Below are 15249 nucleotides of genomic sequence, written 5' to 3'. Positions count from 1 at the left end.
TCGCATGGTATAGAGAAGCTGCTTCCAATACTAATGCCATCACTGGATCAATATTGCTTAAATTGATCTCTCCAAATATCGTGGCCCACCGGAAATTCTACTGGTCAAGTGCGCTCCTGCGATTGTCCAAGGCTCTCAAACTAACATTAGGTCATTTTCACCGTCAGCTAGTTCTCCTTTGTTCACTCTCTTTTATCGGTTTTCTGTCCAAGCACGCTCACAGTCCTCCACAGTCCGGCTAATGGTAATTGGTGTGCTCTGGTCGATACTAACGAGCACCACCAACAAGATAACCCTGGGACTAGGTTTTATGGTTTGGAGCCTTGGCCTGCACGAGGCTCCGCCGCCGCCGCCGCAATGGGCCATAAAGGAGAAACGTCTGTACCTTTCCTCCCCATCCCTGGCATGTTATTCGCTCCTCAAGTTTTTAAAGTTCTGATCACTTTGAATGGCCCTTCTCTGTATCGATTGCGGGGGATTACAAGCGGGCTACATACAGGGTCCATGGGCCAATCAACTGCCGCCATTGCGAAGGATATTTGTGAGTGCCTCGTCCTGGGATTAAGCATATAATTACCACGAGCCCTGATTTTTCCATAAATTAATCATTTCTATACTTCCAACACACTGTTATAGTTGCACCTACGCCAATCACACAAGACCGTACGGGAAAGGCGCTACAGTGGGTGCCTCAACACCATCCGAGGACAATCAACCGGGGGGTTCAAACGCACACGCTCCAGATCAACTGACCGAGCAGTCAGGTAGAGGCTGCCACTGTTACGAATGAACCCCAACCGTCAAATGGCGTTAGCGTAAATTGTTGCAAGCGCCTCCGATTGCATAGGCATGTAGCCAATTTTCCCGCGAATCGGACATTTCCATCCTTCCAACGCGCCTATGTAAATCAAACAAGGCCCACACCCAACAAAGGCAGGGGCCCGGGCCCCGGGCTGGGCTGTGCGAAGCTGGAGGACAAATGGGGACGTTCATGGGCTGTGACTTCGCTTGTCGGGACATCCGTAATTTCACATCTATCGGATGCAGCAGTGTTCCGGAGGCTGGATTAGTCTGTTCGGTCATCAATCACGGGTTGCATACATCGATTGAAGAAAAACTCACCGAATCTGGATGGTTTGGAACCCTATAGCGCTATCTTCATGTTAGAATTCTCGTGATTTGTCGCAGCTCGTACATTGAAAGAAATCCTGTGCATGGCCCAACGATATCCTGTGCTTGTCCCTTATTAGGCGCGGTGAGTGACCCACATTCCTTATCGGAGAGGCACCACCTACTCTTATCTCTCATCGACTCTCTTGTAACGACAACAGTGTTACCACCACTTTTCACGTCTATACCTGATAGACACCAGCACAACCCCCCGAGCCAACTCAACCCGTGCCTCTTTGAGCGCTCGAGCATTCCCTGGTCACCATGCCCTCTCATACCCCTACCGCGCCCCGTAGGGGCACCGTAATGACGGAGGGCACCTTTCACGCTATGGCTGACGCCGAGAACCCCCCATCTTTGGCCGTCTCGGACGTCTATCAGGCACTGATCGATGAATCGGCAGGATTAGCTCCTCTAAGGGATGCTGAAGTATCCGAGGTTTTTTGTTACCTCCGCAATAGCGTAAGTTGGGGATGAATATCGAGTGGGGACCTCTGTATCACTGACGACATGATTAAGTCGAAAGGCCGTGAATACTATCTGATGTTAAACATGCGGCTACTTTCGTCATACAGCCAAGCACGTGGAGCGAGCACCGTCGTATGGGCCTGCGCTGAGAGGGCCCCGAGACGTAGTATTATTAGCGTCATTCCAAGGGGGTATGTGGTTTGGGACAACATCAAGTTCTCATATCATTTCGCGGCACTCTGGGAAGTGGACCGTGTCCCCGTCGTGATGCTCAACTGCAACAACGTCAAGTTCATTCATGCTGCCCATGTATTCAGCATTATCCATGATCACTCTCAGCGCTACCACCCAACAAGCTTTAACTGCTGGTGGTTTGCAGTAGGTGCATCCTCCCTTTCTGTCCTTGCGAGGAAACATCTGACTGGGTATACCATGCAGTTAGCATCAGCGCCCTACATCATTTGAGTCATAACAATTTGATCCAGTTCCCTGACGAGAATCACATCAACGCCGCTGCAAAATTAAAAGTCGTACGTGACACGAAGGAAGTAACGAAGCGAGTGATGCTCGAGTTCTTCTCCACGTGGAACGTTTGGAGCGCTACCGATCTCGGCAACGAAGCAACGTGGGAGCCTCGTCGTCCAATAGTGGAACTTCTTCCCTGGCGCCCTCGTCAACACATTCCGACTCGACCGGCTCTATTGCTTCAACCCGTTCTGTCCACTTTGCCTGAATCTGCTCTGGATGAATTCACTCTGACTGAATCCGCTCTGACTGAATCCGCTCCACCTCCGTCTGATTCCACTCTGCCCCAAACCACGCCCGGTGCGCTCTCCAATACCGGTACGTCGCCTTATCTAGTATCCCCTTCGATTCAGCCAGTGGCTCAACCTCAACCCGCCCTGGGATCCTTTGAGACAGATTCCGGGAATGCTCACGATGCTATTGAGCCAATCAATGATGATGCTATGTCCTCTCCTATCCTTGCCAAGCCTTGCAGCTCTGTGGTGACAGGGAACACCTTCCGCGCCATGGCTGAGTCCAATCAACCCCCATCTCTTGCAGTTTCAGACGTCCACCAGGCACTCATTGATGAGTCGGCTGGATTAGCTTTTCTCAGGGATGCCGAAGTGACCGATGTTATTTGTTACCACCGCGATGGCGTGAGTCGAGAACCGATATGCGATGGAGTTCATCTCGCTGACGATAATTAAGCCGGGGGGGCATGATTATCTTATGTTAAGCATCCGGCTAGGCCAAGGCGTCATTGTGTTGGCACGGGCTGAGAGGGTTCCGAGCACGCAAGAACGCGGGAACATCGGAATCACCCCGAGGGGCTCGGCGGCATGCGATAATATCAAGTTCTCATATTCTCCCTCCGCTATTCGGGGCCCTGAAGATACCCTGATCATGATGCTCCGTTGCCACAACGTCAAATTCGTCCACTGCACCCAGTTATTTAGCATCATCCACGATCGTTCCCCGGGATATTATGCGAAAAGCTTCAACTGCTGGTGGTTTGCTGCAGGTGCGTCTTCGCTTCACTTGCAGTGGAAAAACATGTGTTAAACACCCTATGCAGTTAGCATCGGTGCTCTGCGTCATTTAGACCATAGGAATGATTGGTTCAAGTTTCCCAGCAAGGATTGGATTAATGCCGCTGTAAGAATCGTGGGCAGCGATACGAAGGAAGTAACGAACAATGTGGCCCACGAGTTTCTCCGAAAAGTTGTCGATCTGAGCAATAAAGCCACTTGGGAGCATAGTCGTGATCCTCCCTCGGGAAGAGAGTTTCTGCTTCGACCCCCTCCTCAACCCGACCCTCTCCCTCATCCCACCTCAATGCCTCAACCTACACTTATACCTCAGCATCAGCCCACTCTGCCAAGCAGCCTTCCGCCATCTTCCCCATCGACGGAAATTCATTCCAATCATGACTCTGTCTATCCACCGCCTATCATAGTATCAAGAGACCTCGGAATCGATCTGGTGCAGGATGTTGTGGTGACCCATGATATCGAGGTTTATAAAGTATTAGTCGTTGGGCATAAGTCTGCCGTCTCTTCAGGGGAGTTATTGCGGGTCTTGGAGACAATATGGAGGGGTAATCGAGCACAGCTCAAGGACGGGGTTTTGTTATTCTTGCACACATGGGTGTTGTTGGGATTCCTTGACGGTTCATTCACCTCGGAGGTCCTGAGACTTGTGGACGAGTTCTCGGGCAGTCCATCATTTAGTGGTCGTCGAGAGATATGGCAGATTCAGAATGCCCTGACCGAATCGGCCCTGACAAGACCCACACCTCCTTTCCCTGTGAGGAAGCGACCCTTGGCAATCAATGGATCCGGGCCGATCATTGCGTCCGGCGCTTCAGGGAAACAAAAGATCAAGGGGAAGACTATTGGCGAAATGGACTCGAATGATCTCCTTGGGTTAGCAAAGGCTTTGCTTGAGAGGGAGGTAGACAATCTCGAACATCTTACCATGCCTCGTGCTGTCAAATTGCTGATAGACTGGCGAAACGATCCAGAAGCATCGGACTCGATACTATTCTCTCCCTTGGCAAAACAGGTAATTAAGGAGTTTGCTGATGCATTTGGTCTCAAACGATCTGAGAATCATTCTACATTCAGATCCAAGACTGGGTCAATGAGGAGTGCCTGAATAAAAACCACAAGGTTCGGCAGAAGGCATTCCAGTCGTTCTACCTTCTGGCATGCGTAAGTGGTTCCCCTGAATGCTTCCGCTGAGAACACCCTAATATTTTCCTGTGCAGGAATGCGAAAAGCTAGGGGATTTTGCTAGTTCCCATGCTATCGCCCGCACCCTTTGCGGGAAGTACCTTAAGAAATTCGAACTTATTCAGGCTCATGCTGTAAATTTAGTGGGAGGTTCAGAAAGGCTGCAGGACGCACTGCAACGCCTTTCCGAACCCTCGGGGACAGTCCTAGCAACAATTCCTCCGATAGGTTCGTCAACGACACGTCCCTAGCGATGTGTGCTAAAAGACCATCTAGACTACCGATTGCGACGACTTCTACCATTGTTCCACGCCATCCGGGATGATGTTGCCACGGTTAACTGGGAGGCTTGCAAGTTGTTCTATCAAAGTTTGGTGCAGGAGCTTCGACAACCCGTTCTTCCACCTCCGGGAGCCAACATTGATGAGTCTTATCATGAAGTCCTTCACGAAAGGATGTATGAAGCGTTTTTGCATCGTTCTAACCACCAGAGTCTCAGTGAACACCTCTCCGCACATGAGGGCCGCGAGATGGAGCAGATGAGAGCTTGGGAGCATAATCATGATCCTACCTCGGGAACAGAGGTTCTGCTTCGACCGTTTCAACCCAATCTTCTGCCCCATCCCATCCCAACGCCTCAACCCACTCTCATGCCTCAGCCCACTCTTGTGCTTCAACCTCAACTTACTCCGGATTTCTTTGAGACAGGATCCGGATTGAATGCTCTAGATGCTATCCAGCCAATCAAGGATGATGGGGTTACCAGCTTGACGGAGCATACCTTCCATGCCATGGCTGACTCCACACAGCCCCAATCGCTTGCAATTTCAGACCTTCATCAAGCACTCATCGATGAGCCAGCTGAATTAGCGTTTCTTAGGGATGCTGAAGTGACCGATGTTATTTTATACCACCGTGATGGCATAAGTCAGGAACAGATATCTGGTGGACCTTGTCTCACTGATAACATAACTAGTATGGCAGCCCATGATTATCTCATGCTACGCATGCGGCTAGGTTCAGGCAGCATCGTGTGGGCACGGGCTGAGAGGGTCCCAAGCATGCAAGAACCTGGAACTATCCAAGACATCGCATGTGACATTATCACGTTCTCATATCATGCCCACGCAATTCGGGGCCCTGAAGATGGCCCCGTCATGACTCTTCGTTGTAGCAGTCTCAACTTTGTCCTCTCCACCCTGTTGTTCAGCATCATCCACCGTCATTCTCAGGAGTATCACACAACAAGCTTGTGGTTTGCCGCAGGTTCGTCCTTCGCTTCATTCATATGAAAACATGTATTAGACACATCACACAGTTAGCATCGGTACTCTGCACCATTTAGACGAGGGGAATGATTGGATCGGGTTTCCTAGCAAGGTTTGGATCGGAGCCGCTGCGAGGGTCATCAACGGCAGTGCAAAGGAAGTAACGAAAAATGTGACGCACACATTTCTTTCCCTGTGCAACGTCCGAAAAGTTGTGGATCTGAGCAACGAAGCAACCTGGGGGCATTGTCATGATCTTTCCCCGAGAACAGAGTTTCTACCTCAACCTCCTCAACCGCAACCCACTCTAGGTTCCCCCGAGACGGAATCCAGACGGAATCCAGATGCTATTGATTCAATCGAGAATACCGACACAGGTCTCCTACCCCTTCCCTTCTTTGAGACGGAATCCAGATGGGATGTCCAAGATGCTGAGCCAATCGGGGATGACGAGAGCATCAACACGGATCAGCCCTTTCTCAAGCGGACCTCCACTACCTTTTCTGTTTTCACCAACTTCTCCACCATCTCTGACTTTTCAACTTTTACCCAAGGTTCGGTTCTATCAACCCGGAGTGCTGGGGAGATATTCTTACTCAAAGATCTTTGCGAGAAAGTCATTGAAAAGCACCTATCGCTTCAATCAGCCAGGATTGTCAGCACATCCTGCTATTCTCAGTATCGGGCCATTCTCCTACATCGTTTCCTTATCTTAGAGCTACGACGTCCCGGGAAATGGGATGTATGGCTGCGAATCGAACGGAGAGCTGGACTGGGTCCTCTCTCACTTGCACGACAACTCGGCAAATCTCGTGCCAGAGATACAGTGAGAGCTCGTTGTCAAACTGTTGCTGAACATTCCTTTGACACGCCTACAGGCTCAGCTCTCAGCAAGTAAGGAAGTCCTCGCAGGAGCGGCACAACAAGAAAACATTCAAGAATTTAAAAGACCACCCTCTCTCGCCGAATTTGGTGATTATCTTCGAATCATCTGTGAAGAGCTGTTGGAGTATACAATTTGGCAGGTATGATGCTGCGTTGATATCACTTATGAAGCATGCTCATACCACGATCGCTTCAGGAAAACTGTTGGATGTTCTGTTCACTGCTGCAAGAGCATCTCGGAGGCTCAGGAAGCGGGCACTACACATCCGGATGCCCAGTTGCTCCCAACATGGCGTCCACTGTCCGAGACAGAATATCAGAGCGAGTGGCAGCCCATGTATCATCCAATGCAGTATAGTGAATTCGGAGGCTGTTAGTAATCCAGGGGGGGATCATGACAGTGCTGCCACATGCATTGCCAGGTTCAGCTGGGTGCCTAGGTTTTTTCCGTTGCCTCTTTTATAACTGTCAGTGTGATTTCTACAAAGGTCCCAACCCGTCGGCAGCAACCCCTGAGCAATGCGAAGCCAAGTTTGTTTGGTTGCTATATTTCTCCTCACAATGTGTACCGGCCGGAGGCTTAGATATTCACTACCACCACACGCAGGACATCTTGGAGTGAATGGATGGCTCCTCACCCGCCACTCAATTAGAAAGGCGCAATTTGCACTTTCGCGTTCTGTATCGACACCCTTGATTGCTTCCCAGAACAAGACGTTCTTCCCGACTCCTTAATCCTCAACTCCAATATCGTAGACTCACCTTTCAGATTCGGTCGATAATCTCCCAGCGTGCTACCTTTCCCACGTTGCGGGAATTCGCTGCTGACCTTGCATGCTTGTTCATATGCAATGTTTGCTTTTTCATCAGCGTTGTAGCGCAGTTGGCTAAATTTATTTCCCTATTGTAATCTATTTTCAGTGATGACTAATGAGCAAAGAATTTCCTGGCAGTGTCGATGCATCGAAGCGCAGACGAAGTATTGAACAACTTACACACACTCTGACTTCCTCAGTGCAAACAAAGAGTGGGCAACGCTTAGTCATGGAAGCTGGCAATTCATCTTTGGCAGGACAGTCAGTGGAAAAGAGTGCGACTTCTTCGGAAGCGACCAGTTTGGTACGACCAACAATAATGATCTAATCTCCCTATGGCCGGCGTTACGAGCGCAAGTGCTAAAGAGGCAATATGGTCCCTTGAACGGCGCCAAACTTGATAACCCGCACTCGCAATGCAAAGAGGCACTACCAATGACCATGCCCTCTTTAAAAGTCAATGCCATTTGAATAACAGTTCCGCGCTCATCAAACGCAGAACTCCTTTTGAATAGCCGAGGTGGGAAGCGCCCAACGAAAGCTGCCATCGCGAAGTTGAGGATGTTAACGGAATGCTGAGGCTCCCACCCTATTCAGGGCCAAGTGTTTATTCCAATATATAACTCGCAGAGTGGGAATGGGACGGAAAGTAACCTTGCAAGCGAACATCCCAGGAGATTAGAAACGTTCATTGCTGAATTCGTGGTCAAATGGTTGTGAGTCTTAAGCTTTCTGGGGGTGGAAAGGAACATATCGGAGAAAGTGAGTGCGTGGTGCAAGGCACGCGATCTGGTTTTGAGTTACTTTATGAGATGTTCGTGATCGCCAAGAGACATAAATCCAGTCTACAGAGTCAAATTCGCTGCCAGTTACGAGGCCGAGTCTAGGGACAGCTCTGCTTTCCAATACCAAGGAGTCAGTTCGCGGCGCCTTCTGGCGCTGAACATAATTGCACATTTATATCTGCCGACCGGGATTGGCAGTTCCAACATGGTTCAGTTCACAGTTCGAACCGGTTCTCTGAGAACCATGGCACTAGGCAGGACCCAGCCTCTTACCATGGCACCCCTAGACGCGATGGGTCTATACTAATAGAGGCTGGTAACCTGCCTAGCGATGGGTGCCTTAACACCATCCGAGCGTTTGTTTGTTTGTTTTATTCTGGATATTTAACCTGCAGAGCTTCAGGCTGCTCACAAGAGCGCCAAGGGCAGGGGTCTCGAGAAAAATACACGCAAATAAAGTCAAAATAACAGATAAGTCCGATCTGAGAACACTCGTCCTTCTTCGTCCGAATGAAACCCAAACCATATTCCCCTGGTGAGTCGTCACTTACAGATGTTCGGATATTGTGTTACCGGTGCCAAGATGGGAGGGGTTCCGCTTCACAAGCGGACGTTATCTTTCGGGTTTACTCCGTTGTCTCCTAAGTAGTGTTTTTCTTTTCATATGCCCCGCTCTCATTTAAGAATCCTGCCACTCGCTTGATCCCCTCTTCCTTCCCCAGGAGGTCTGCAAGGTTCAGAATCCCGTCTTTGTCTCGCAGGACGTCTCAGTGGTCGGAGTACAGAGGGCATTCCATGAGGATGTGCTCTCGTGTCTCGATGGGTGTGCCGCAGCGGCAGCTTGGGTCTTCGCTAGGTAGGAATCGCTGGTAGTATTGGCCTAGGAAAGCATGTAGTTGGACCAGGCGGCTGAAAGTTTTGCGGCTGAGAGTCCTAAAGTGTTTGGAAGGGGAGATTTGTGGCCCGATGCCATTGCAAAGGTAGTATTCTGAACGTCTGAATTGGACAGGGTCGGTGTTCCAACGTTGGGTCCACTCAGTTTTAAGTCGACGTTTGTTAATGTTCCGCATGAATGCTGCCGATGATTCAAAAGGGTAGTCGGAGGGGAGGAGTGTACCTTCTTTCGCCAGTGAGTCGGCAAGGTCATTCCCTTTGATGTTTTCGTGTCCTGGTACCCATTTGATTTCAATTCGGCAGAGGGGACGTTCATCGAGTATCTTCAGAATGACTTCGCGGAAGCGTAGGGTTTGGTGGATGTCTAGCCCAGGAGAGGTTGCCAGAATACGTTGCAGTGCGCCAGTGTTGTCTGAGTAGAATGACAGTGATAGGTCGCCCTCCTTGGGGACGTTGTTGTCGAGCCAAGAGACGAGGAATTCTGAGCCTTGCGCGAGACCCTCCATCTCTGCGTCATAGACCTCTACCCTCGCTCCCGTCCCTCCTTTTCCCTTGAGAATAACGTTGCCGCATTGGTAGGCTGCGAACCCGTATCCCGATCTTCGGACACCCTGGTCAATCGCAAGTGATCCGTCAGTATACAGATTAATGTGAGACTCATCCAAATTCCTTCTCTTTAGTTCCTTTTTATGCTCCTTCGCCCATAACTTCCTTGCGGATATGCCTGGTTCGTTTTCTGGCACTTCAACTCGGAGTCTGTCGTTCAGGTCGTCGATAGTCCTTGCCCATGGTGGTTCTGGCCATAAGGTTGTTGGTTCCATTTCTGAATCGATTTCTTTTGCCATTCTCCATATTTGAGTACAGTTCTAAATACTCTGGAAAATTCAAACCCACACGCTCCAGATTAACTGACTGAACAGTCAGGTAGAGGCTACCACTGTCACTTTGATTACGAATGAACCGACCGTCAAATTTCCAGCGCAATTAATTAAGCATGTAACTTACAGAGAGCACATTCTCCAGCCAATTTTTCCGCAAATCGAACATTTCCATCCTCCCAACACACTGTATAGTTGCACCTACATAAACCAAACAGGGCCTACAGCCGTAATGTGTCCATAAATGTGGCAGGGGGCTGGGCTGGGCTGGGCTGGGCTGTGCGAAGCAGGACAAATGGACGGGTTCATGGTAATCGGGCTGTGACTTCGCTTGTGGTGCTTTATTTATCAACACAAAATCCCCTTCTAACGAAGCAACGACATCCGTAGTTTCACATGTCCAGAATGGCTGCAGCAATGATCCGGAGGCTCAATTAGTCGGTTCGATCATCGATCACGAGTTGTGACTGCATGTCGGTTGAAGAAAAGGTCACACCGAACTTGTATGACTGGCCTAGAACTCTATAGCGCTGTATGTCACAGCTCGGACATTCAAAGAAACACATATTTGACGAGTCTTTGCATAATCCTGTGCATAGCCCAACGATATCCTATGCCTGTCCCTTATTAGGCGCGGAGAGGCACCTCTTCTCATCGATCCTCTTGTACGATTAGACAACAGTGTTACCACCACTATACCTGATAAACACCAGCATAACCCCCGAGCTAACCCAACCCGTGCCCATGTGGGCGCTCAAGCATTCCCAGGCCACCATGCCTTCTCATGCCCCTGCCAGGCACCGTAGGGGCTCCGTAATGACGGAGGACACCTTCCACGCTATGGCTAGCGCCGAGCAGCCCCCATCCGTTGCAGTCTCGGACGTCTATCAGGCACTCATCGATGAATCGGCAGGATTAGCTCCTCTCAGGGATGCTGAAGTAGCCGAGGTTTTTTGTTACAACCGCAATGGCGTAAGTTGGGGATGAATATCCAGTGGACCTCGCTGACGACATGATCAAGGCGGGAGGCCATGAATATCTGATGTTAAACATACGGCTACCTTCGTCACACAGCCAAGTGGCTCGGAGCACCGTTGTATGGGCACGCGCTGAGAGGGTCCCGAGCACCCAAGAACGCAGTGTTTTCGGAGTCATGTGGAGGGGGTCAGTGGCTTTGGACAACATCAAGTTCTCGTATCACGCCCCCACAATTCGGGGGCGGGAGGATGTCCCCGTCGTGATGTTTCACTGCAACAACGTCAAGTTCATCCATGCTGCCCACTTGTTTAGCATCATCCACCATCACTCTCAGGACTACTACACAGCCAGCTTTAACTGCTGGTGGTTTGCCACAGGTGCGTCCTTCCTTTCTTTTCCTGCGGAGAAACATCTGGCTAGATATACCATGCAGTTACCATCGGCGGTCTACGTCAGTTGGACAAGAATAATGATTCGATCCAGTTCCCTAACAAGAGTTACATTAAAGCTGCTGCAAAAATCCTGGGCGACAAGACGAAGGAGGTGACGAAGAAAGTGACCCACGAGTTCCTCTCCGAATGGAACGTTCGGAGCGCTGCCGATCTTGGCGATGAAGCAACGTGGGAGCCTCGTCGTGATCATCCCCCAAGAGTGGAATTTCTTCCACCGGGTGTTCAGCCCGCTCTGCCCCAATCCACTTCCCCCCTGACCACTTCGCCTCAATCCTTCCTTCCCCGATCCGTTCTGACCCTACCCACGCCAGTTGCCCCTTACTATACCAGCGCGTCGCCTCATCCTCATCCGGGATCCCCTCCGATGACCAACCATCACGACCCACAATCTTCTACAGCCATCCACGAAGTTAGTGTGAGTTTAATTAACGTGCTTTGGCACCTTCTCATTCTTTGTTACAGGGGGGCACAGTTACAGGCTCTGCGATTATGGACTCGCCAGGCTCCATCCGGAGCACCCTGGCTCTGCCGCCTGAGTCGACAGAAACTCACTCCGATCATGGCTCTATTCATCCACCCCTTATCACAGAATCAACGTCTCCTACCACGGCACCAAGAAACCCTGAAACCGTCAACCTGGTGCAGCGCATCGTGACGACCCATAGGATCGATGATTACAATATATTAATTGTTGGACATCAGTCCGCCATTCCTTCGAGGGAGTTGTTCTGGATCTTGAAGACAATCTTCAGGGATGCGGATGGTGATGATCAAGCGCGCATCAGGGAGGGGGTTCTGAAATTTTTGCATATGTGGGTGTTGAGCGGACTCCTCGACGTTTCCGTCTATTCGGAGGTCGAGCGTTTTGCGGAGAAACACTTAGCCAACGCCAACTCCTCGTTGTCTCGCCATTGTCGAGAGATTCAAGCTGCACTGCAAAGACCAAAACCTCCCACTGCAAGGCACCGAGCCGAAACATTGAACGGATCCGTCTTCACTACTGCTTCGTCCGCTTCAAGTGGCCAACGGAAAACCAAAAAGAGGACCATCGTGGAAATGAAGCCGAAAGATCTTACCGAGTTAGCAAGGGCTCTGTTCGAAGTGGAAAAGGACAATTGGGGATATCTTACCATAGCCTCTGTTGTCGAGTCCCTGTCAGCAAGATGGGACGAACAAATGACGCTGGACTCTAAGCCATTCTCTCCCTTGGCTGAAAAGGTAATTTGGGGTTTTCCGAGATTCTTAACCTTGACACCGTCCCGTACTCAGATACAGGACTGGGTTATTGAGGAATGCCTGGATAAACAACGTGAGGTTCGACAGCGGGCATTCTATGCATTCTACCTCCTGGCATGTGTAAGCAGCGCCTGTCCACACTTCCTCCAACAAGACGCCCCACTAATATCTCTCTGAGTAGCAGTGCAAGGAGATGGGCAATTATGCAAGTTCTCAAGCCATCGCCCGCGCTTTATGCGGCAGATACCTCACTAAATTTGAGTACATTCAAGGTGTTGCAGCGAAGAAATTGGGAGACCGGAAACGTCCAGGAGAGGAACTGCAACGCCTCGCTGAGTCTTGGGATGGGGTTCTGGCCAAGATTCCTCCACTAGGTTCGTCAATGACTCGCCGTCTTCGTGTGCTAAAAGATCGTCTAGATTATCAATTGCGGGCCCTCCTGCCAGCGTTCCGCGCGATCCGAGGCGATGGGGGTGCGATCGACTGGAAAGCTTGCACATGGTTTCACGACCAATTGAACCAGGTGCTTCAACAACCCGTTCCTAAAACCCTTCAGGATGCCAAGGCCCATGAGTCTTTTCGTGAATTCCTTCACAAAGGGATGCTCAATGCCCAGTGGAACCGTGATAGCCACGAGGCTCGGAGTGCGGACCTTTCATCAAGGGAGCCTCAGGAGATACCACAGATGCAAGTCAGAGGTGGATGGTGATAACCAAAGTTATGATATCCCATCATCCTACTGCTGCAACTTGTTGTACAACACTTTCAACTCGGTCTGGCCTGCTCAGTCTAAAAGCTCGGAACATAATATTCAGATTCGACTTTACGAAGAATATCCTAGTCTATCACTGCTGATCTTTTCTCCTGATGATCTCATTTTTTGATCTGTTTCGGTCTAAGGGTTCTTGGTTTTGGTCCTTTTTTTTCTTTTTTTCTTTTCCAATTACGACTTGATAACTCAATCTATGTATACCACTCCCCGCATGTAGCCAAGACTCAGTATAACGCGCGCGAAGAACAATGCCATCCCCATGCCGCCTGCAGACACCTCGCGCCTTCACTGAGTATACCGCGCCAAGGCCTTATTTGCTGATAACACCCTGTCGGGCGTCCATCCATGCAGGATTGGGAATGCAATCCGGATAGTAGGCCTCCAGAAACTATCATCTGGGAGGTCGACTTAACTGACTGAGCGGCGCAGGCTGCGACTGACGAGGTGATTACGAACGAACCGGCCGTTAAATTGCCATATATTGCGCAGCGCAATCGAGGGGGTTACATGCATCGAGATATAATGAAATCACCAGATTTACAGTAAGATGAAGTGAATGACAATCTTTCAGATGTCACGATTCCAAGCATTACTTTCGATTTACATCAGCAAATTGCATGCTATACCTAGGGTCGTGTGTATTTGCAGTACATAGTGGTGATTGGTGGGTAGGATGATGAGATTTGTTGCGCAGTTACAGTAGTATTCCCCGTCCATGGTTTACATGCAGGCAGAGCTTGTGAGACTTCTGTTTGCAGAACAAGGCCAAATTCGCATCATGAGAAATAGCTACAAAGCCAGAAATGATGGAGTAGTGTGCCATGTATGGCGTGCTCAACAAACTAAACATGTGGTATATAGCGGGATATACTTATACTCGCATGAACTAGCACAGCATGCGCTGGTCAAAGGCCGCCCCCTGGGGAAAGCTGGCCCACTGTGTGTCCACAACTACGGAGATTATGGAGATGCTTCGATCAATGGTGATCGATATGTCCATGCGCAACCAACTCAGCCATTCAGTTTGAGCGGCCTGGTTATATAAGTAGGATTCGGGGTAATGAGATTTCCCGGATCGTCTGGCACTCTCAGGCTACCTTCCAGAGTGCAGTGTATTGCTCTGAGCATGGCCCGACCATATTCTATGTTCATTCCCTCTTAGATGGTCGCAGGCACATCGCTGATCGGGGTCAATTTCATATCAAAGGACTTTCCCATAGCCGAAATAGGCACTGCAAACCGCACTGCTTGTCGAACCGACTTCACTCATCTTCTTGCTGACCTTCATAAGTGACAGAGAGGACCAATTTGTGTTATCGCCTGTCGCATCTACACCTGATTGTCACTACTACAGAACAATTCAAGCCTCATTCAGAGCTCCGGGCGCTTAAGCGCTCGCTCCCCACTATGTCCTCTCCTATCGTTGCCAAGCCTCGCAATGGCTCTGTGATGGCAGGGAACACCTTCCACGCCATGGCTGACTCCAACCAGCCCCCATCTCTTGCAGTTTCAGACGTCCACCAGGCACTCATCGATGAGTCGGCTGGATTAGCGTTTCTCAGGGATGCTGAAGTGACTGACGTTCTTTGTTACCACCGCGATGGCGTGAGTCGAGAACTGATATGCGATAGAGTTCATCTTGCTGACGATATTTAAGACGGGGGGCCATGATTATCTCATGTTAAGCATCCGGCTAGGCCAAGGCGCCATTGTGCTGGCACGGGCTGAGAGGGTTCCGAGCACGCAAGAACGCGGGATTATCGGAATCGTTCTGAAGGGCTCGGCGGCATGGGATAATATCAAGTTCTCATATTATCCCTCCGCTATTCGGGGCCCTGGAGATATCCCGATCATGATGCTCCGTTGCCACAACGTCAAATTCGTCCACTGCACCCAGTTGTTTAGCA

General features: G+C 50.2%; 1 protein-coding gene across 1 annotated transcript; it reads left to right on the top strand.

Moving 5' to 3' along the window:
- The first annotated feature begins 218 nt into the window (after nucleotides 1-218).
- Nucleotides 219-477, top strand: EI90DRAFT_3079517 (uncharacterized protein). Its single transcript, XM_039061841.1, has one exon. It carries the CDS (start codon nucleotides 242-244, stop codon nucleotides 437-439), a length of 198 nt encoding a protein of 65 aa, XP_038910560.1. The 5' UTR covers nucleotides 219-241; the 3' UTR covers nucleotides 440-477.
- Nucleotides 478-15249: the final 14772 nt, after the last annotated feature.

The sequence above is a fragment of the Cantharellus anzutake genome (genome assembly GCF_015039405.1).
Source record: "Cantharellus anzutake strain C23 chromosome Unknown EI90scaffold_80, whole genome shotgun sequence".
Classification (NCBI taxonomy): domain Eukaryota; kingdom Fungi; phylum Basidiomycota; class Agaricomycetes; order Cantharellales; family Hydnaceae; genus Cantharellus; species Cantharellus anzutake.
This window is presented reverse-complemented; position numbering and strand designations above follow the sequence as displayed.

Coding starts and splice junctions, on each gene's coding strand:
- EI90DRAFT_3079517 (XM_039061841.1), top strand. CDS start 242: ATGGTAATTGGTGTGCTCTGGTCGATACTAACGAGCACCACCAACAAG.